Source organism: Chlorocebus sabaeus, chromosome 26, assembly GCF_047675955.1.
Source record: "Chlorocebus sabaeus isolate Y175 chromosome 26, mChlSab1.0.hap1, whole genome shotgun sequence".
Lineage (NCBI taxonomy): Eukaryota > Metazoa > Chordata > Mammalia > Primates > Cercopithecidae > Chlorocebus > Chlorocebus sabaeus.
The window spans coordinates 57,160,502-57,182,293 of NC_132929.1; the positions used below are offsets into that span (position 1 = coordinate 57,160,502).

General features: G+C 43.2%; 1 protein-coding gene across 1 annotated transcript; it reads right to left on the reverse strand.

Annotated features, from left to right (window-relative positions):
• Positions 1–461: 461 nt before the first annotated feature.
• On the reverse strand, positions 462–11,310 carry MESD (mesoderm development LRP chaperone). The gene is made up of 3 exons (XM_008015658.3): positions 11,029–11,310; positions 3,330–3,562; positions 462–1,596 (listed from the first exon to the last, which is right to left on the reverse strand). Exons 1-3 carry the CDS (start codon positions 11,239–11,241, stop codon positions 1,338–1,340), a joined length of 705 nt encoding a protein of 234 aa, XP_008013849.2. The 5' UTR covers positions 11,242–11,310; the 3' UTR covers positions 462–1,337.
• Positions 11,311–21,792: the final 10,482 nt, after the last annotated feature.

Below are 21,792 nucleotides of genomic sequence, written 5' to 3' on the forward strand. Positions count from 1 at the left end.
GCAGGGCAAATGTCCCATCCAAAGTAGAGAACTGAGAATGCAGAAGGTGTGGTTCTTTAGAGGGAAATGTGAGCAGCTACCAAATTAAGGGGAAACAGAAGCTGTGAGGCCAAAACAAACATACATCACCATAAGTACATTTACATAAGTAAATATACTTTTTTTGGTGGGTGGGCAGGGAGGGGGATGTGGGGGGACAAATTGTTAACAGCAGCTTCCACCAGGACAAGCTACTGGCAGCAAGAGAGGGCTATACCTTTCACTTTGTACCATTCTTTAACACTGACATTTTCTAAGCATGTAATGTGCTATTTTTAATTTCTTCAAATAACAATTGAGGGTTTTTTCCAAAGAATTTTAGTTCTTACAAATGACATCTGTATATAAATGTTCTAACTCTTATTCAGAGTAGGCTCTAACATATGAATGGCAAAATCAGATATTAACTCCATACAAAAGCACAGATTTAGGCACTTTATCAAAGAAAAATGTTTAGAAATAAATGAGGTTATTGAGTCTTCTGTCAAACTCTGCAAAGGACTCTGATTCCCTACTTACATCCTTTAAAACTGTCACATTAAATGGAGCATATAACCCCTCGACACCAGCAGTACCCTTTCCTAAATAAGGAAACAAAACAGAACCCCTAACTTTACAGACCACATAAAACCTGACGGACATCAAGAGTTCTCTTTTACTGATGAGTGAGATTCAAGTCAAAGAAATTCAATACTACTTAGGATTTCAAGTGACATATTTTCTGTTCTCTGCATTTCCTGCATAGATTTTGTATTTACACACCCTGGCTTCCTGGCTATATATTTAGATAGATCTGAGTTCACAAAGCACATTTTACTTTTAACATAATGAAAATGATGTCCATGGCATGAAGAGTTTGACTCAATTAAGTCAAGAGTTTTAAAGACTTCTCCGATCAGAATTTGCTATCCTTTTAGTTGACAGAAAATAAAAAACATGGACACAGAAGGCAACCCAATCAGAGCAGGTGCTTGGAGGGGAGTGGAATCTCAGCAGAGGTGTTCACTCACCACATGTAAATGGGAAAAAGCAACACAGTCATATTTCCGTGTTAGGTAATTTTACAGTAAACACGAATTTGTCAGTGTCCAGTATTAATTAGAAAACACCTGTCTTCTTACTTGAAGCCTATTAGACAGTAATTCTTTGACCACAAACTGGTCATGTGGCAGACCCTTTCTAGAAGAAACTAGAATGTCAACCGGTGTGCAGTTTCCTGAGACCACTCCCACCCCACGAGCTGGGCAAACAGCTCTCCACGTCCACCTGTCTCTCCACAGTGCGCCACTGCTGCCCCATCACAGGTCTTCTCTTTTATTCCCAGCTCGATTGTCTTCCTTAGAAGCCCGAGATTTCAGATCTCCTTCCTTCTTGTTTTTGCCCTTGTCTTGCTTTGTTTTATTTTTCTCTTTGCTTCCTCCTCCTTTGCCAGGGTACACCTGGCCCTCCAGAGTTACATCAGCACACCTGTCCTGACCGACCAAAAAGTCCTTGATCTCCCAGGCGTAGCTCCCATCGCGAAGCATGAAGATAGCACGGTCTGATCCCACAATGAACCTTGAGCAGAGAGATGCAATCAGACAGTCAGCATGTACTAGTAAGGTGCTAATGGGTCGGAGCAATTCTCTGGCACTTATCATGTTTATTTCAAATTCCACATGAATATGGAACAAAAAATTGGATTTTCCAAGGCCTAGCAGCTACTAATATCTCATGCATGAAAATATTAGCTTGCAGAACTATTAAATACCCAGCTCAGAACAAAATAGGAACAAACATTGGATGTTCCTTTGTAGTATAAATGGATGCCCATGTTAAAAGCAAACATTTGGAAAACCTCTCTAGGACACTGCAGAGGTGGCCCAGGGGCTGCTGCTGGGGAGGTAAAGAGGCAGCTTCGATCTGATCTGTATCCGTTTTATATTCTAGAGTGTCTAGTTACAATTTTATGGGACACAAGGCTTGTGCTGATAAAGGTGGAAAACCAATGGCTTAGAGTGGGTCATGGTAAGAGGCTATGACGGACTCAAGAGGACACTTGGTTAGTGGACAGAAATCCTAGCCCCGGAGCTCAGCAGCAAGCAGCCCAGCTCGCCCACATTCAAAAGGTCCCAAGGAACAAAGCAGAAAGAATGAGGCCTGGGTGGAGTCCTAGTGTGGCCAGCAGGCATGATTCTTCTGTTCCTTAGGGACTACACCACGTGCTCCCCCTTCAGTTTATAATGCTCCCACCGCTCCACAGAGACCAGTGGGCCTTCCGGAGCACACATCACCAAGACATTTATTTGCTCTGTCTAGGTGTCTATTTAAGCTAACTGAAAATATTTTGCTGGCCGGATGCTCTCTAAGTACCCTCCCATTTCTTGTCATTACTTTCATATTTCCTAAACTAGAATATTTGCAGACCCCAAATTTCAGAACTGTTCTTGAGGAAAAAGAAGCAGATTTCTTAAATTGTACCTCAGAACCATACTCAGGTGTGAAAACTGAGCCTCTTCATATTAAATTAGTTATCTGTTAACAGCATGGTCCGAGCTTTATGTGTCAACATAGCTACACACAAAAGCACTCTCCACTGAGCAGAAACTTCTAGCAGAAGAGGCTAAACTAAGCTATACACCCTTCTGTTCAGATGAAATAAAAGCTAAAGATTCAAAGATAAATAAAACTTTAGGATCAACTGAGACATTAAAAAAAAACACACACACCAGGCACAGTGGTCAATGTCAGTAATCCTAGCACTTTGGGAGGCTGAGGTGCAAGGATCGCTTGAGGCCAGGAGTTCAAGACCAGCCTGGGCAACACAGTGAGACCTCGCCTCTACAAAAAATAAAAACAAAAACGTAACAGCTTTTACCAACAAATGCTTCCACCCTCGACCCCCCACAAGATGGAGTCTTGCTCTGCTGCCAGGCTGGAGTGCAGTGGCATGATCTCAGCTCACTGCAACCTCTGCCTCCTGGGTTCAAGTGATTCACCCGAGGTCAGAAGTTCAAGACCAGCCTGGCCAATATGGTGAAACCCTGTCTCTACTAAAAATACAAAATTAGCCAGGCGTGATGGCGGGTGCCTGTAGTCCCAGCTACTCGGGAGGCTGAGGTAGGAGAATCGCTTGAACCAGGGAGGTGGAGGTTGCAGTGAGCTGATGGCACTCCAGCCATTGCACTCCAGCCTAGGCAACAAGAGCGAAACTCTGTCTCAAAAAATCATCATCGTTATAATAATTAATAATAATAAAGAAAAGACCCAGCACAGCCTATGATTTTCTCAGCTGGTTGTTGGTGCTTTACCTCTGGACGTCATAGTTGGCATTGAAAAGGCTGCCCTGCCAGAGGCTCGTAATTTCCTCTGTCTCCTTCTCAGTGGGGCTTCCTGATACAGTGACAAACATCATGAGAGTCTTCCCTTTTTTCGTCATTTTCAATATGCTTTCAGGCTTGCTTGGGTCTATCTTTGAGAAGTCGACCGGTGCTGAGGGTCTCTTGTGTTCTGGAAGATCTCCTTCTTCAATTTCATCATCTTTCTATCAGGTTGGGGGAAAAGCATCAAACCTATCATCAGAATCTTGCTTTTTAACTGGCACAGGCAAAAACATCTGCATGATGTCAGGTGCATGTATATGACTTAAATTACAACATAAAAAGGAAAACTAGGGATTTTCTTCCTCTTCTTAACTTTCAACACAGTCTAAGTTTCAGGTAGCAAATACTACCCAAACCCAGGTTACCAATCACACAGCGCCCCCATGTGATGGGTTTCTAGAGCTTTTAAACTCTCATACAATCTACCCAACATGGTAGGCTGTAAAAATGGCCACATTCTGGTATGGTCATATGATGAAATACTTCACAGCAGATGAAATACTTCACAGCAACAAAGAACAAATATTGTTACATGTAACAAATCCCAAAAACGTTAAGTGACAGAAGCCAGGTACAAAATAAGATTTACTATGCAATTCCATTTATTTAAAATTCAAGAATGAGCAAAACTAATTTAGGGTGACAGAAATTAGAACAGTGTTGCCTGTAGAAGGGGGACAAGGTAGGATTAACTGAGAATGACACAAGATAACTTCTCTGGGGTGACGGAAATGTTCTATATTTTGACAGGGGTGTGAATTATACAGAAATATCCATTTATCAAAATTTATTGCAGGCCAGGCACTGTAGCTCAGCTTGTAATCCCAGCACTTTGGGAGGCTGAGGTAAAAGGATCACCTGAGGCCAAGAGTTCGACATCAGCCTAGGCAACACAGTGAGACTCTGTTTCTAAAAAAAAAAAATTAAAAAGTAGCCAGGCATGGCAATGCACACCTGTAGTCCCAGCTACTGTGATGCACACAGTAGTCCCAGCTACTCAGTAGGCTGAGACGGGAGAATTGCTTAAGCCCAGGAGTTAGAGATCAACCTGGGCACCATAGTGAGATCCCATCTCTTAAAAAAAATTTAAAAATTAGTCAGGTGTGGTGGCAGGTGCCTGTAGTCCTAGCTACTCAGGAGGCTGCAACATGAGGATCACTTGAGCCCAGGAGATCGAGGCTGCAGTGAGTTACGATCATGCCACTGCATTCCAGCCTGGGAGACAGAATGAGACCATGTCTTAAAGATTGCACTGTATACTTAAAATCTGCAGTCCATGTATACCCATTTCACTTAAATAATAGGTATTGTACAAAAATATTCAATTCCAGTTAGCAGGTTTGCTTTCTGTAGTGGCATGGGTTAGCCATTCTGAAACTATCTTATGTGACCTCTAGGATTGAGAAAAAGAGTAAACATATTGAGGATAATGAGAGCCAGGTTCTTAACTTCTGGAAATGAAACTACAAATATGAAAGGGGGAAGAATGAGCCCTGTGGTATTAGGTTGGAATTGAAGGTATCAGGAGAAACTCAAGGTTTTTCATAGATTAACAGATGAGTAAACAGATAGATGGATAAAAATATGTAAAAGAGCCTGGGTTCATTGGAGAACAGGCTTATAGCAAGGGAGACAGAAGATGAGCCTAGAATAATCCTGCATCACAAAGTAGTAAAGTGCTTGAAGAATCGTGGAACATGTCAAAATGACACGGAAGCCAACTTGAAGCAGCTCTCAGGGGCCAAATTTGAAATAATCTCAACATTAAAATAAATAATAGTATGACTTACAACCCCTCAAACAAATGTTGAACCCACAGGGATAAAAACAAATGAATAAATTACTAATACAAAATGGTAACTTTTTTTTTTTTTTTTTTTTGAGACGGAGTCTTGCTCTGTCACCAGGCTGGAGTGCGGTGGCAAAATCTCGGCTCACTGCAACCTCCGCCTCCTGGGTTTGAGTGATTCTCCTGGGTCAGCCTCCTGAGTAGCTGGGATTACAGGTGCGCGCCACCACATCCAGCTAATTTTTGTATTTTTAGTAGAGACGGGGTTTCACCATGTTGCCCAGGATGGTCTCGATCTCCTGACCTCGTGATCTGCCCACCTTGGCCTCCCAAAGTGCTGGGATTACAGGCATTAGCCACCATGCCTAATACATAGAATATAGAATGACAGATAAAAAATCTTTAAAAGAACCAGGTTCCTTGGAGAAAAGGCTAATGCCAGCAACTGAAAGAAATGAAGTATTGGCTAGGTACGGTGGCTCACACCTGTAACCTCAGCACTTTAGGAGGCTGAGGCTGGAGGATCACCTGAGCACAGGAGTTAAAGACCGGCCTGGGCAACATATCAAAACCCCATCTCTACCAAAAATAAAAAGAAAAAAGAAAAAAAGAAATGAAGTACTGACTGATACATGCTACAACACAGATAAACCTTGAAAATATTATGCTAAGTGAAAGAAGCCAGATATGAAAGACTACACATTCTATGATTCCATTTACAGGAAATGTCCAAAATGGATAAATCTGTCGAGACAGAAGGTAGATGAGTGATTGCCTGGGGCTGGCTAGGGAGTTGGGAGAAAACGGGAGGAGTGGTTGAAGGTTTCTTTTGGGGATGATAAAAATGTTCTAAAATTGATTTTGGTGATGGCTATAAAACTCTCCGAAGATACTAAAACTAAAATGCACATTTTACATGGGTAAACTCCCTATGGCACGTGAATTAAATCTCAATAAAGCTGTTACCTAAAAGAAAAAGCCACTAAGTCATTCTTACTTGGTGCTTTTGACCAATCTCTGAAGGGCCAAGATTTAAGATACCATTAATAATGTACTATATTAAAAATAATTTTAGTAAAAAATAAAAATGAAAGAATTCTACACAGTGCTTGAAGGTGATCCATACTGACATCAAACCTGGGATCTGGTTTCAGTTCTACACAACTAGCTTTGTGACCCTGCCTAAGAATCCTTATTCCTCGAGGCCTGTTTCCTCATCTACAAAATGAAAAGCAGAACAAAGTGATCTCCAAGGCCCCAGTAATGTGACCACATGTAACGCACCAACCTTCTTTTCAACTCTGCCACCCTCTCAACTGACATGTTTCTTTCTCATTTTACTTTCTCAAAGAGTCACTGGTGGCGACTTGCAGACAGGAGCATGGGCTGTGCTGTCGGATGGATGTGCTCCATCACTATGCAGCCTTGTGCAAGTTACTTAGCCCATCTGAAAATAACTTTCCTTACCTATAATGGAAAGGTGAGGGCAATAACAGCATCTGCCTCCTAAGGTTTGTTTGGGGATGTAATGACTTAAAGGCAAACAGTATTCAGTACTGTATCTGTTGGCTATGACACTGCTGACTCCTTAGGCCTCTGTGATCTGGCCTCCAACCACAATCACCGCATGGAAATTACACTCTCAAAGTCGCATAGGACCTCCTAGTTGCCAAATTCTCAGGTTGTTTCTGTCTTTATCTTAATTCTCCATAACATCTGTTATAGTCTCCTCAAAACACTGCAAGACTTTTAGTTGGTTCAATACCCTAGAATATTTGCATTTTTCAGACTGATTTCACTAATAATCATGAAATTAACTCAGTAGGTCCCAAGCAGCATTTTTTTTTTTTTTTGAGATGGGGTCTCACTCTATTGCCCAGTTTGGAGTGCAGCGGTGCTGGTGCAATCTTGGCTCACTGCAACTTCTGCCTGCCAGGCTCAAGTGATCCTCCTATCCCAGCCTCCTGAGTAGCTGGGACCACAAGTGCGTGCCACCACACCTGGGTAATTTTTTTTTTTGTAATTTTGGTAAAGATAGGTTTCACCATGTTGCCCAGGCTGGTCTTGAACTCCTGAGCTCAAACGATTCACCCACCCCAGTCTCCAAAGTGCTGGGATTACAGGCGTGAGCCACTAAGCCCAGCCCAGCATTTCTTTGTTAATGCAAATATAATTAAATAGTCGTTAAGTCTAGTGTATATAGTATGGGTAAAAATTGTTTCGAGAGACTTAAAAAAAAAAGCGGCTTTAATTTCCATTTTATATGTCTGTGTTTCAGTTACATAAAAAAAAAAAAAATTGCAAAATAGTACCCTAATGAGCCTGGAGGACATTAGGTTAAGTGCAATAAGCCAGACACAGAACGGCAAATACCGAGCATTCTCATTCTTATGTGGGACCTAAAATAGTTGTGTTCACGTAAGTGGAGATTAGAATTGTGGTTACTAGAGGATGGGAAGGGGAGGGGAGATAGGGAAGGAGGATGGGAGGATGGTGAATGGATACAAAATTATACTAGATAGGAAGAATAAATTCTAGTGCTCTATAGTATTGTAGGATGACTATAGTTAACAATAATTTATTGCATATTTTCAAACAGCTAGGAGAGAATTTTAAATGTTCCCAACAAAAATAAATGATTAATGTTTGAGGTGACAGATATGCTAATTATCCCGAACCGATCATTACATTGTATACATGTGTAGAAATACAACTCTGTACCCCATAAATATATATAATTATTATATGTTAGTTAAAATTGAAGTGTAAAAATAATACCCTAGATGTACATAATTAACTGGTTCTACCCTTACTCTGGGTAACCTAACGTGTTATGATCAGTGTCTCTATGTTGAAAACAATCCAATCTTTATCCTGTGGCAGAGGTGGGGCCAGGGACAAGTCTGGCAGTCCCCTGACTCCAGTCCTAGCCCTGCCTCCAGGCCAGTCTTGCATTTTCAATTGGCTTTGTAGCTCCTTCATTACTGTTTGCCAAAGTCAAAAGCTACAAAGCTGAACTCCCCTTTCTGCAAATCCTCTTCTTCCTCCTATGGTTTTTGATATAAATAATAAGTGACATCCACTGAGTAGCTACTAAGTTCCAGGCACTCTACATATATTATCTCCAACCTTCAGAACAATCCTACTAGGCTTCCATTTAATATATGAGGAAGATGATGTTCAGAAAGGATAAATGATTTAGTTAATTTACTCACATGCTAGAAGTACAAACCACATTTCTGGCTCCAAATCCCTCCAACTGCCCCTTCTCATTATACCTGGCTATCATAACGTAAAATGAAATAACCACCTTTGGTTTTTCTACACCAACTGGGACTCAGAATTAGTTCTAACACAATGGAAGGAATTCTCACCTTCTCTCCACACATCTGAGGCACAGCCTCTCATTGAAGCACTGTTTCTCACACTGCTGGGGAAGGAGTGAGGGTATGGATTTAGAGACGGTCACAAGAGAAGAACTGCTTCCTACAAAAAAAGCACCCACAGAGATGGATACACTCTCCCACATAAAAAACACTGCTACTGGGGAAGGGTCCTCATGTCTGTAGAGTGTCTACAAACATTAGCTCATTTAATCCTCATGGCATCCTGCAAAGCAGGGCATTCTCTGGCTTTACAGATACCTAAAACTAGGATCAAGTAGCTAGTGAGGGGTAAAGTTGAGTTCAAAATCTGTCTTTTTTTCTTTTTTTTTTTTTCTTTGAGACAGAGTCTCACTCTGTCGCCCAGGCTGGAGTGCAGTGGCATGATCTCGGCTCACTGCAACCTCTGCCTCCCTTGTTCAAGCAATTCTCGTGGCTCAGCCTCCCAAGTAGCTGGTATTACAGGTGCCCGCCACCATGCCTGACTAATTTTTGTATTTTGAATAGAGATGGGGTTTCAACATGTTGGCCAAGTTGGTCTTGAACTCCTGACCTCAGGTGATGCACCTGCCTTTGCCTCCCAAAGTGTTGGGATTACAGGTGTGAACCACTGCGCCTGGCCAATCTGTCTTTTTACTACATTATGTGGCCCTGCTGTTCACAAAATCAATCAGTTGCCCAGGCATGGTGGCTCACGCCCATAATCCCAACACTTTGGGAAGTCAAGGTGGGAGGATTGCAAAGGCCAAGAGTTCAAAACCAGCCTGGCCAACATAGGAGACCCTGTCTCTATAAAAAATAATTAAAAAAACAAAATCAACCATCAAGCCATGTTAAAAGTATAAAAATCTCACAATTCTCCTTTCTACTCTGCTCCTGCAGTTTCTAGCTTAATCCACGTCTTCCTCACCATCCTTCATTTGCACTTCTGTTCACCAATATGTATGGCAGTGCAGGTAAAACAGTTCAAAGAACAGGCTCTAAAGTCGTGACAGATTTTGAAACTCAACTAGCTTGCTGTGCGATGTGGAGCAAGTTAAATAGCCTCTTTGTGCCTCAATGTCATCATCTAGAAAATAGGGATAAGTAGCTCCCTCATGGATGGGTAAAAGATTAAATGAGATAATGTGTTTTTCTTGGCCTGCAAATTCTCTCCCTGCTCATCCATCCTGTTATCTACTGTTCCCAGTGCAATCTTTGTTCATCTCTGCAGCACCTCTTCGTCTAGCTCAGGGTCTGAGTAGGTCAAGGGGAGGATTCCTCATGAGGTGATGTTCTCAATCTGGCAGATCAAAAGGCTTTATTTGCTGTAGTCCAAAAAGAGAAGGATATTGCAAGGGAGATGGTGAATGGGGACGTTCTCTCTACACTCAAATCTACCCCAATCTTTCCATCAGCTGCTGATAACCACATGAAAACACAGGACTGCATTCTTCTAGTCAGATGAATCAGGTGGTATTTTAAACCTGTGTCTGAAAGTCTTTACCTCCTCCCCCAACACACACAGAGATAATCACAAAATAACAAACATCAGTGTTGGAAGGAATCTTAGGAACCATCCAGTAAACCTCCTCACGTTGCAGATAAGGAAACTGAGACCTAGAAATTAGACATGCCCAAGGTTCCACAGCTATGCAAGTCAGCCAGGACAGTACAATCACCTCAGGAAGGGGGAAAGGCAGCAATGTGATTTTGGCCAGTAATCTTTACCTTAAAAGCTTATTACATACTCCCTGTAACTGCACACTCTGGTCCATCCAAGTGACAAACGAGAAAACGTACTCTCCTTTGAACAAAAAGCGTGAGTTCCACGATACAGAGCCACTAGCCATTGCTACTTCTCCCCTCAGTAAAATAAATCCACCCACAAAAAACACAAAATTCCCAGCAGGGACATATACCAAAACAGGAAGTCTAACATTCAGCTGAGATAGAACATTCATTCTATCTCAGCTGATTTAGAAGACATTCTATCTCAGCTGATTTAGAAGACATTAAGGAAGACCATCTTCACTGCAACCCACTCTCTCACCCATTCACCCCAAAACAAAAGGAAAATGAAGGAAATGCTCTTTAGTAGAATGGGAACGGTCTCTCTCCCCGTTTGCAGGGCTCACTGACCACAAGGATCAACGCAAAGACAACCAGGGCACTGAAAAGTGAAGGGAGAGCAAGGCTGAACACTGAGGGGCTGACCCGTGATTGGAGTGGCTTGAGAAGTGGCAGGGGGAACAGGGCACTGGAATGAGAGAGGGCTGGAGCGAGCGAGGGTCAGCAGGGCGCGCGAGTGAGAAGAGGAATGGAGGGTCAGCAGTGGCTTCAGTGGGTAAGGGTTCAAGGCATGAGTAGAGGAGGTTAGGGGGTCAGAAAGGTCCCAAGACAGAATGGGTAAGGGGTCAGTGGCAACAGGGTTCCGGACAGAGAAGAGCCAGGAGGGTGTGAGCGCGCCGCGGACCTCCCACTGCTCCAGAAGACGCGCCATGTCTGCATCATTGTAATCGCGAATATCCTTCTTCTTCTTCCGGGGAGGTGGGGTAGACTCGTCGGGCGTCCTGGGCGAGCCTTCGGCCGCGCAGGACCCAGGCGGTGGTAGCAGCAGCAGCAGCAGCAGCAGGTCAGAGACCCAAAGCAAGACCACGGCCTTGCGCGCCCAGCTGGAAGCCGCCATTTTGGCCTCGCCGCGCAGCGCCGCAGACACGCTGATCCGACCTGCGCGGGCCGCCCGGGCCCCGCCCCCGGCCGCAGCCAGCGCCGGACCCCGCCTTGCACACGCCTTCCTCTCCGCCTTCCTGAGGCCCCGCCTCCCGGCGCTCGCTAGCCTACCGGGCCCCGCCCCGTCCCATTTCCTCGGCCCCCGCCTCTGGAAGTCCCACCCCCCCGCCATTTTGGCCCCGCCCGCCCCACTGGCTCCTCCCCTTGGTCCGGCTGAGGCGCTCTGCGCCGGCTGGGTGGGTTGCCGAGTGCTCATTTTTCGTTTTCCGTCAGAGGCCGACCTTTTTCTCTGGAACGCACAGGCCAGGTCCAGAAGTTCCTTCATGGCCTCCAGGAACCACTAACCAACGTCCCTGTTGACCTCAGTTTCTCGCCTGTGAAATAAATTGGAAATGGAAGTTCTGGAGGCTGCCTCAGCTCTAAAAAGCCCATTTCTGGATGTCAGACGTTTATCCTCAGTCTCTTGCAATTTCCTTTGAGAATAGCCAGTTAAAAAGAAGTGAGTGGCAGGTAGGGCAACGTTTTTCAGAAAGTCAGAAATAGGTCGAGCCCACTGCTTTCCTCATCAATAAAGAGGATTCAGTTCAACCAGCTTTCAATATTTGTCATCTCCTAAACTTGAAGGAAAAAAAAAAAATTTTTTCAAAAAGAGAACTATTCATCGCCCAAAAAGCTTGCCTTTCTTTGATTTCAACTTAATACTGTAGGCTCTGACTAATCCTTGTCAAGGCTGAATCACGCTACTTTTTGTTTCTTAAAAAGATTTTGGCCAGAGATGCTTTTGAGATTCTTCTTGTTTTAAACAGCTCATCAGCAGATGTCTTTAAAATGTTTAATTACATAAGAAGACCTTAAAAAAAAAAAAAAAAAAGGCCGCACGGTGGCTCACGCCTTTATAATCCCAGTACTTTGGGAGGCTGAGGTAGGACGATAATTTGAGCTCAGGAGTTTGAGACCAGACCGGTCAGTAAAGCAAGACCCCCATCTCTAAAACAAACAAACAAAAAAACCCTTTCATTCTTTATACTGCTGCACAGTTTTATTTGGTATTGTTATATTAATAGTTTATTTTCTTATTGATGGGCATTTTTTACCAATTATTCTGCTATTACAACAAAAAAGAGCTGTAGTAAACCTTTTTCAAGCCTTGTTTGGATAGGATTAGTAGGCTACATATAAAAGAAAACTGACTTTTAAAAGTGGCTTAAACAAGATAAAAAGTTTGTGATTGATTTTTATTTCACCGAAGCAGTGGAAACTCGAATCTAGGACTGGTATGGTGGCTCCTCAGCCATCTGGTACTCGGCCTCTTCCTCATCCTTCTATCATATTGGCCTGTGGCTTCCACCATCAAAGTCACAAATTCCCGGATGGCTACTGGAGCTCCAGTCATCAAGATGATATTCAACCAGAGGAAGGGAGATGGAGGGCAGGCCAAACCAAGCACACCTTTCAAGTGGAGTCAACTTCTTTTAAGCAGCCTACTTGAACATTGCATACATTTCTGTTTACATCTCATTGGCTGGAACCTAGCTCTCCAAGGGAGGCTGAGAAATTGTCTTCTAGTTGTATACATTGTCATCTCAAATACAATTAGGATTGTAATAAAGGGAAAAGAATAAAGTGGAGGTTGAGTAGGCAACTACACCTGCTTTCCTTCACTCTTAGTACCAATGCAATTTAAATTCTCTCACACTGTAGGGGTGGCTGATAGTCTACATATTCATGCATGCATCTGTACGTAAATGCGCTAAGCTATGACCTTTCCTATTGACATTGAGCAGAAACAACTCGTAAGAAAAAGATTTTTTCTTTTGTGAAATCATAGGGGAAATGTCATGAGCTTTCTCCCCAGAGCACATTGCTCCACCCAGTGGCTTGGAGCCCTATCCTGGTGCAGTCATACTGAAAAACATGCACAGCTGTGGCCGATCATGTGCTCTGTTGGGAGGGGTCACCCTGGTAATTCATATTGCCAGTTTCAAAGTTAAGGGGCAAAGGTGCTGGGGTTCTTGGCCCACATATCTAGTTATAGAGAATAAGATCATTGGAAGTTTTACAGAAATTGTTGGGAATGTATAGAAAGTTTCAGGGCTGCTGACTTTCCTCTAAGGAGGAAATCAATTCAGTATATAATCTACTGATGTGAAAACATCTGGATCAATTGCATTTTCAACATTTGGATATTTGAAACTTACCTTAGTGTTTGGAACTTGATTCCATTCAACTCAGGGGGAATTTTATTTACCAAAGACCTACTGTTAACCAAGAATCAAGTGAGGCTCTGATGCAAAAATGAATATAATGAGATCCTTACTCTTGCAATTTTGGACTGGCAGAGCAGATAAACAATACACAGTAAATTTCATGCAGATTACAGGAGATCCAGGCCCAAAGGGATGATGTGATGAAGATGATAATATCTCCATTTTAAATAAGAGGAAATCCTGGTTTTAGAAGTATACAATTTGTCTGAGGCTGCACAGCTAGTGCAGTGGCAAGGCAAGAATCTAAGCCGAGGTGTACTGGACAACAAGGTCCAGTCTTTCTTGGAGTCCTTCTTCCACCACAGCACCATCTAGGTTAATCAGTGAGGCACTCAGGATAGTTAAATTGGGAGCCAAATGGAAAATGGATTGAAAAGTCTGGAGCCAGGAGCACTCAGATGGGACAAGAGTCTCTGCCAGGTCCCAGGTGGTGCAGTGTAGGCTGGAGAGGACAGATGTGAAAGGTTGTGTCCTCATGGCCTAAGTAAAGCCACAAGTCTCTTCAGTGCTCTGAGGTTAATACTAACCCCACCTCTAAGTGATTCAGTGACTGTGGATGGTAAAGCTGAATCTCAGATATAATTAGTGTCTTAACCTGAGCTCATCCTGGCACACATCATTCCACAACAGAGGAGGGTGAAACAAGACTTTCTAGTACTATTTGGAAGCAGGCTGGGGTAATATTGAAAATGTTGAAAAACTGGAGTAAAAATGACCAGGTAATCAGAACGGAGGCAGATGAGCTGATGGGTACAGTCACCACTGTGCCAAACATTAACCCTCTAATGACTGACTCATGGGAAGGCATAGGAGGAGGGGCCTGGGGATGGGCTGAGAGAGGTAATGAATATTTACCATTTTGCACTTTTGCTGCTTTTTAATCCAATGTAAGAACAGACATACTGCATACTTCCCCTAAATTTACTCACTTAAAAAATTTAATTACATAGAAAGACATGAATCATTCATTGTAATTGTTAAATATTGGTAGCAACTAACTGGTTGCCTTTTGTTGGAATTTCAGATTTTCAGTAGACAATGTGACTGGCCCAGTCTGAAGCCGGTGTCCATTCCTGGTCACCACCATTATTTGTGAGCAGAAAAGCATACTCACAGAGTTAAACATAATAATATTTGTGTTTTCCTAGCTGGGCATGGTGGCTCATGCCTGTAATCCCAGCACTTTGGGAGGCTGAGGCGGGCAGATCACCTGAGGTCAGGAGTTTGAGACCAGCCTGGCCAAGATGTTGAAACCCCATCTCTACTAAAAATACAAAAATTAGCTGGGTGTGGTGGAACCTGTAATCCCAGCTACTCGGGAGGCTGAGGCAGGATAATTGCTTGAACCCGGGAGGCACAGGTTGCAGTGAGCCAAGGTTGTGCCACTGCATTCCAGCCTGGGCGACAGAGCAACACTCTGTCTCAAAAAAAAAAAAAAAAAAAAAAAAAAAAACCAAAAACCTTATAAATCAGTAAGAAAAAGATGAAAAACCAATATAGCAGAAACAAAACATAACACAAAATCTCTCTAATATAAAAAAAAATGCAAATTCAAACATGTTATAATTTTTTAATTATCAGTTGATCCTGGATAAAAATATAGACAGTATACACTGTTGGCAAGGCTGAGGAAAGAAGCCTTCTCATTCACTTCTTGGGGGATGGAGTTTTCTGCTTGAAAATTAGGTGAAATGTATCAACTCCCCTTCCCCCTAAAAAAGTGCATAATCTGATTAGCAATTCCACTTCCAAGAACTTGACTCTGAGGAAACAGACAATGAAAATAATAGTAATGCTAATAATATTGAGCACTTACTATGCGACAGGCACTCTGCTGAGTGCTTTCTGTGTATTTCTTCATTTACCCAATGTAACAAGCCTATAACACTCTCCATGAGTGGGGAAAACAAGAACAACTCTAAGTGTTGCAAAAATTATAGACTATAAAATCTACATTTACAGTTGCAGGCTGTATTCCACACATACGATGGATAATATGCAATCATTAAATATATCATATATATTTGTTGCTACTAAAGATGTTCATTTTATACTATTAAATGATTTTAAATGCTATTAAAATTATACAGGTATATATCTATGTATAGGAAAAGAGCTGCAAATATGTATATGATGGCTGTCTCTAAGCAGTGAGATTCCAAAATATTTTAACCTTTTCTCTGTATTTTCTATTTTTCTTCACATCTAACATACATCGGTTCTGGTGTGTTGTTTTTGTTTGTTTGTTTGTTTTATTGAGATAGGGTCTTGCTCTGTTACCCAGGCTGGAGTGCAGTGGCATGATATTGGTTCTCTGCAACCTCCACCTACCAGGCTCAAGGGATCCTCCCACCTCAGCCTCCCACCTCAACCACACCTGGCTAATTTTTGCTTTTTTTTTTTTTTTTTCTTTTTTGAGACAGAATTTCGCTGTGTAGCCCAGGCTGGAGTGCAGTGGCGCAGTCTCAGCTCACTGCAACCTCCGCTTCCCAGGCCCCAGTTCAAGCAGTTCTCCTGCCTCAGCCTCCTGAGTAGCTGGGATTACAGGCACATGCCACCATGTCCAGCTAATTTTTGTATTTTTAGTAGAGATGGGGTTTCACCACATTGGCCAGGCTGTCCTGAACTCCTAACCTCGTGATCCACCTGCCTTGGCCTCCCAAAGTGCATTTTTTCGTTCTTTTAAAGAGATAGATTTTCACCACGTTGCTCAGGCTGGTCTAGAACTTTTGGGTGCAAGCGATCCACCCACCTCGCCCTCCCAGAGTGCTGGAATTATAGGCATGAACTGCCGCGCCTGGCCCACTTGTGCTTTAAAAGGAGACACACACGCAAACGCTGCTGCTTACAAAATGTGAATTGGTACCTTTCTTTCCACCAAGATGTAAGGAGGAAACATCTAATTTCAACAGAAATTATCAGAATAATACATGTAATTCAAATCATCTACAATACTGCAATGGCCTTGAAAATTTGGGGATGAGATCTGAATCTCCAAAGCAGGCAGGACTTTTCTCTGTGTCATCTGAAAAAATTACATGTACTTTGCAGCATAGATACATGCAGTTATGTTTAGAAAATTCAGTCTGTTTCCAAAGAATCACCTCCCTGGACTGTCCCAAACAAGCTGTAAGAAAAATGAGGTGAACATACTTGCTAAGCAAACAGGCCTCCGGCCTCCCCTTCAATCTTAGGGTTGTGAGCTTTTAGGTCATGACCAGACCTAGACTGTACCCCTGCTGTTGTTTCATGAATGTCCATGACTTTCTGTCCATTACTGAATGAAAGTTGTGAGCAGTCAGAGTTTGGTTCAATAAAAGGGTGCCTTTCTTGTGCAGAGATTTAACAAATGAAATAATTCATTACCTATTGCCATAAACACTCAATACATTAAGTGTGGGGGAGAGATGCACAGATCAAGTCCCTGCCCTTACAGAGATGACAGGGTTGTGGAGAGAGATACACCAACAGTTACAAGTACTTGACGTCACTCTGAAGATGAGCAGGCATCACAGTAGCTACAAGGGGGGAAGAAATACCTGGGTCTGTCTGAAGGATCAGGGAGCCTCCTTGTGAGGCACCAATAAATCTAATCACTCTGTAGTTACTGAATACCAGGCACCAGGAGAGATGTCAAAACTTGGTCAGGCATGATTAGTGTTAGGAGTCCAGGGTGCCTGAAACTTAGCACTTGTTTTTTCTCTTCTCCAGGATGCTGGAAAATGGAAAATACATCCAAAGATGACTGGTCACTAGATGAATGGGGCACAGAATTTATTAATCTGTGCAAGCAAACTTTGCCTCCATGGAGGGTGCTCTGGCAAACTACTGCAGAAAATTCCAGATCTCCTAGACTTCAGGACCTGCAGGCTCAGGTATGCCTGCCAAGGTATAACTGGTCCAGCACACAGGGTCCCTTACACACCCAGCTGCAAGTGAACAAAGAGAAAGCATGGAGGGAGGGTGGGTGGAAACTGGGGCTGGGGAGGAAATGGGAGTGATGTGTGAGGTACTGCCCCGGTGTTCTTACTGGATGGGAACAAAATATACCAGAGAGCAAGAGGACATGCCAGGTAAGGAGAGTGAGCTGTTAAGACAGTGATCTTGTTCCTTGGTGAACCAGGGGCTGTTGTCATGCATCACCTATGACAATGAGGGAATCTGGGGAAAAGAGGGAGAGATATAAATTCCGCTCTTTTACAATAGATAGTGAAAGGGAAATATCGAAGGGTGATGTCTGTATATGTATAAGAAAGATAGCCTGAGATGTAATTGGCCCATTTGTGTGCACAAAAGCAAAACAGAGGGACACTGCTCCAAAGGGAAAAATAATTAGGGCACAGAATGCCTCATACTGACCACCAGGTGGCACTACAGACCAAACACAGCTTGGTTGTTGGTCAAGTCTGGGGTAGTGTAAGTTGGGTATCAAAATGCAGAGTGGCCAGACAGGCCATCTCAGCACTTTGGGAGGCTAAGGTGGGAGGATCGCTTGAGGCCAAGGGTGTGAGACCAGTCTGGGCATCATAGTGAGACTGTGTCTCCAAGACTTTCTCGCTACAAAATAAATAAATTTTTGATAGAATGAAAAGATCCAGAGTGCTTACAATGGAATACTGTTCACCCATAAAAAAGAAGAGAAATTCCCATGTATGCTACAATATCAAAGAATCTTAAAGACATTATGTTAAGACCGGGCATGATGGCTCATGCCTGTAATCCCAGCACTTTGGTAGGCCGAGGAGGGTGGATCACGAGGTCAGGAGATCAAGACCATCCTGGCTAACATGGTGAAACCCCGTCTCTACTAAAAATACAGAAAAAAAAATTAGCCAGGCGTGGTGGCAAGCGCCTGTAGTCCCAGCTACTTGGGAGGCTGAGGCAGGAGAATGGCATGAACCCAGGAGGTGGAACTTGCAGTGAGCTGAGATTGCGCCACTGCAGTCCAGCCTGGGTGACAGAGCGAGACTCTGTCTCAAAAAAAAAAAAAAAAAAAAAAAGACAACTTCAGTGAAATAAGCCAGGCACAAAATAACAAATATTGTATGATTCAACTAACATGAGGTACTTACAATAGTCAAATTCATAGAGAAAGTAGAATGGTGGTTGCCAGGGACTGGAGGAAGGGGGAGTGGGGAGCAGTCACTTAATGGGTATGGAGTTTCAGTTGGGGAAGATGAAACACTTCTGGAGATAGAGGATGGTGATGGTTGCACAATAATGTACTTAACAATGGGTAAGATGATTTTGTTATTTTACCACGATTTTAAACATAAAAACAAAACAGAGTGCCCATAATGTTCTCTTGTACCAAGTGGTGGATGCACCTTCTAAAACAGGTAAGAGAGGAGGTAAAAGATGTTTCCCCAATCCTGCCTGTCTCAGCCTGTCAGTTCCACTTGTCCTGCCCAAATCCTCAGTTCTCTTTGTACTGTGTTCACTTACTTTTCATCAAATGCCTATTCAGTGTAGGCCTTGAGCCAGTACTGAGAATGCATTCTCTAGGGGCCAGGCCATTTACCAGCTCTCTCTCATCCACTCCATTTACCTTCCTCCAGCCAATCCCCAGTCCACACATTTTCCACTTTCTTCTCTCACTCAACATCCATTAAAAAAAAAAAAAATACTATCTTAGTCCATTTGAGCTGCTATAACAAAATACCTTAGACTTGGTAATTTATAACTAACAGAAATTTATTGCTTACAGTTCTAGAGTTGGGAAGTACAAGATCAAGGCCCCAGCAAGGGCCCATTCCTCATAGATGATGCATCCCTTATGCTGCTGTATCCTCCCATGATGGAAGGGCAAAAGAGGCGAACAGCTCTCTCACACCTCTTTTATAAGGCCACTAACCCCATTCAAGAGGGCTCCACCTCATGACTTAACCACCTCCCAAAGGCTCACCTTGTAATACTGTCACACTGGTGGTTAAGTTTCAACATATGAATTTGGGGGTCAGATCATAGCAAATACTTTTGATTTATATTTATTTTAATTTTAAGAGAGGGTTAGAAGGGGTAATAGGTGGAGTTTTCTACAGAAAAAGCCATTGCTTGAGTGACAAACAACAGCAACAGCAACAAACAACCCTCAAATCTCTGTGACTTAACACACCAATAGTTCACTGTGTGCTCACATTACATGTCCACTACAGATCAAGAGGGTCTGCTCCACGTGGTCACCTAGGCTTACAGAGGCTCCACCAACTAGAATGCAGTCTCCATGGTACTTACAGGAGGGTAAGAGAGTGGAGAATTACAGATTGGCTTTTCATTGTCTCAGCCTGGAAGTAACCTACATAGCTTCCCCTTACATTTCATTGGTCAGAAAGAATCACATGGCCCTGCCTACCTGCAAATACTGTATCTGTGAAGCCCAATTATCTTTGCTATAGGTTTTTCACTCTGTGCTCTCACTGAACCAATAGTGAAATTGTGACTGTTTCTTGTGAATCTACTCCCCTCCCTGGACTCTAATCTTTAAGAGAGGAGGCCTCATATTACATATTATGTTAACTTCGGTGCCTAGCACAAGACTGGTGCCCAGTGATTGTGGAGTGAATGAACAATGGGACAAAGTAAAGGTGAACCTAAAGAAAGGTGAAGGCAGTGCCTGGGAGGATCAGTTTAGAAGGAGTTTCCCTATCTGAAAAATGAAGCAGGGAAGGTCAAGAACACAATGCTATCAGTTTTAAAAATGAAACCAAACCTCACTGAATAGAGTGGACAGTCTGTGTGTAACACAACTCATTGTTGGGGTGGGTTTCCATCAACAACAAAACAGACTGCATATGTAGAAGAAAGGGAAAATAGGACCCCCAGGGGCACTAAGTGGCTTTGGAAAAAAAAAAAAAATCCCCTGATATTAGAGCAGCCTCATGAAGAAACTAGGCACAGAAGAATCTGACTTCCCTCTCATAAATTTTTGGAGCTAAGAGGGACTAACGTGCAACTCCTGGGTCATCATGGAAAAACCTTGACTTATCCAACTGTTTTTGGTTTTTTTTTCTCTTGTAGAAGAAAGGAATTAATCCTACAGAATTGCTTCCTATTTCAAGTCAGTTTTATTGACCTCGCTTTGCAAAATAAGTGGGTTCATCTGGATTCTAAAGATATTTAAGGATACTTTACGTTATAAGTAGGATGCCTATCCATCCAGGTTTGAACCTGCTGTTCATGGTTAATTTATTAATAGTATGTCTCACAGTTCATTCACAGAAATGCTTGGATATGGCCGATAAATTGAAACATCATTCTAGTTAAAAGTAACATTTGTAACTGACTGGAGAAAAGTGACTTGGAGTTCTAGGAAGGGACAGAGAACAAACATTTACGTTGGCTCAGCACGCCCAGCCTGTATTGGGCTGGGCACCTTAGCGTACCTGTTTCAGGACTGCGATACTGGCGTTTTGCTGGGAGTAGCCCAGGTGTTTTAACCACTTCCTGAAAAACAAGGTCCGGTAAAAAGAGGCTGGGAGTAGGCGTGGGCTCCTGTCCCTGCCATATGCTGTCTTCCTGATCTTGGGAAGTCATTTCAAGCACCTAATCATCAGTTTCCTTATCTGTGAAACTGGAGTAATAACGTTTCCCTCCAAACGCTGTCTTATTTAATTCATTTAACAGCAGCCACTATTATTCCATTATACAGACGAATAAATAGACGTTATGAGGGGGCAAACTGCGATGATCAAGGCTCATAATTCTAATAGCTACTGTTTAGGAGCCAAGTACTCAAGCAGCCTGTGCACAGTCTCTAATTTCTAGAAGAGAAGGCCGATACTTGGAGAGATAACTTGAACAAGGTCATGGAACTCATAAATGGCTTGAGAAAGGCTGATCCTCGGAAGTCTGGTTCAGAGCCCGCGCTCTCACTGCATAAGGCATATTTCAAGGGAGGAACGGGCAAGCATCTAGCCCTACTCTTGGGACTCCACATCCAGTGCTCTTTTCCTCTTTTCGTTACACTGCACTGCTGGTCAGAAACCCATCGCGGAAGCAGATCAAACACAACAAAGGGCAGGGGGCGTTGGAAAAACTGGCGAAGTCGCGCAGACCGAGATGACCCGCCGGCCCCAACAAATCACCAGTGGCCAGTATCGAGTGTCCTCCTGCCTTCAGCCCGGAGGCCAGGTCACCTTTTAGAATTCCTCTCTTGGCGGGGAGGAAGCCCCCTGGTCCGGCTAAGAGCTTACGTAATGCCCGCGGGCGGCTGCGCCCCGGTCTCCCATGGGTGTGCGCAG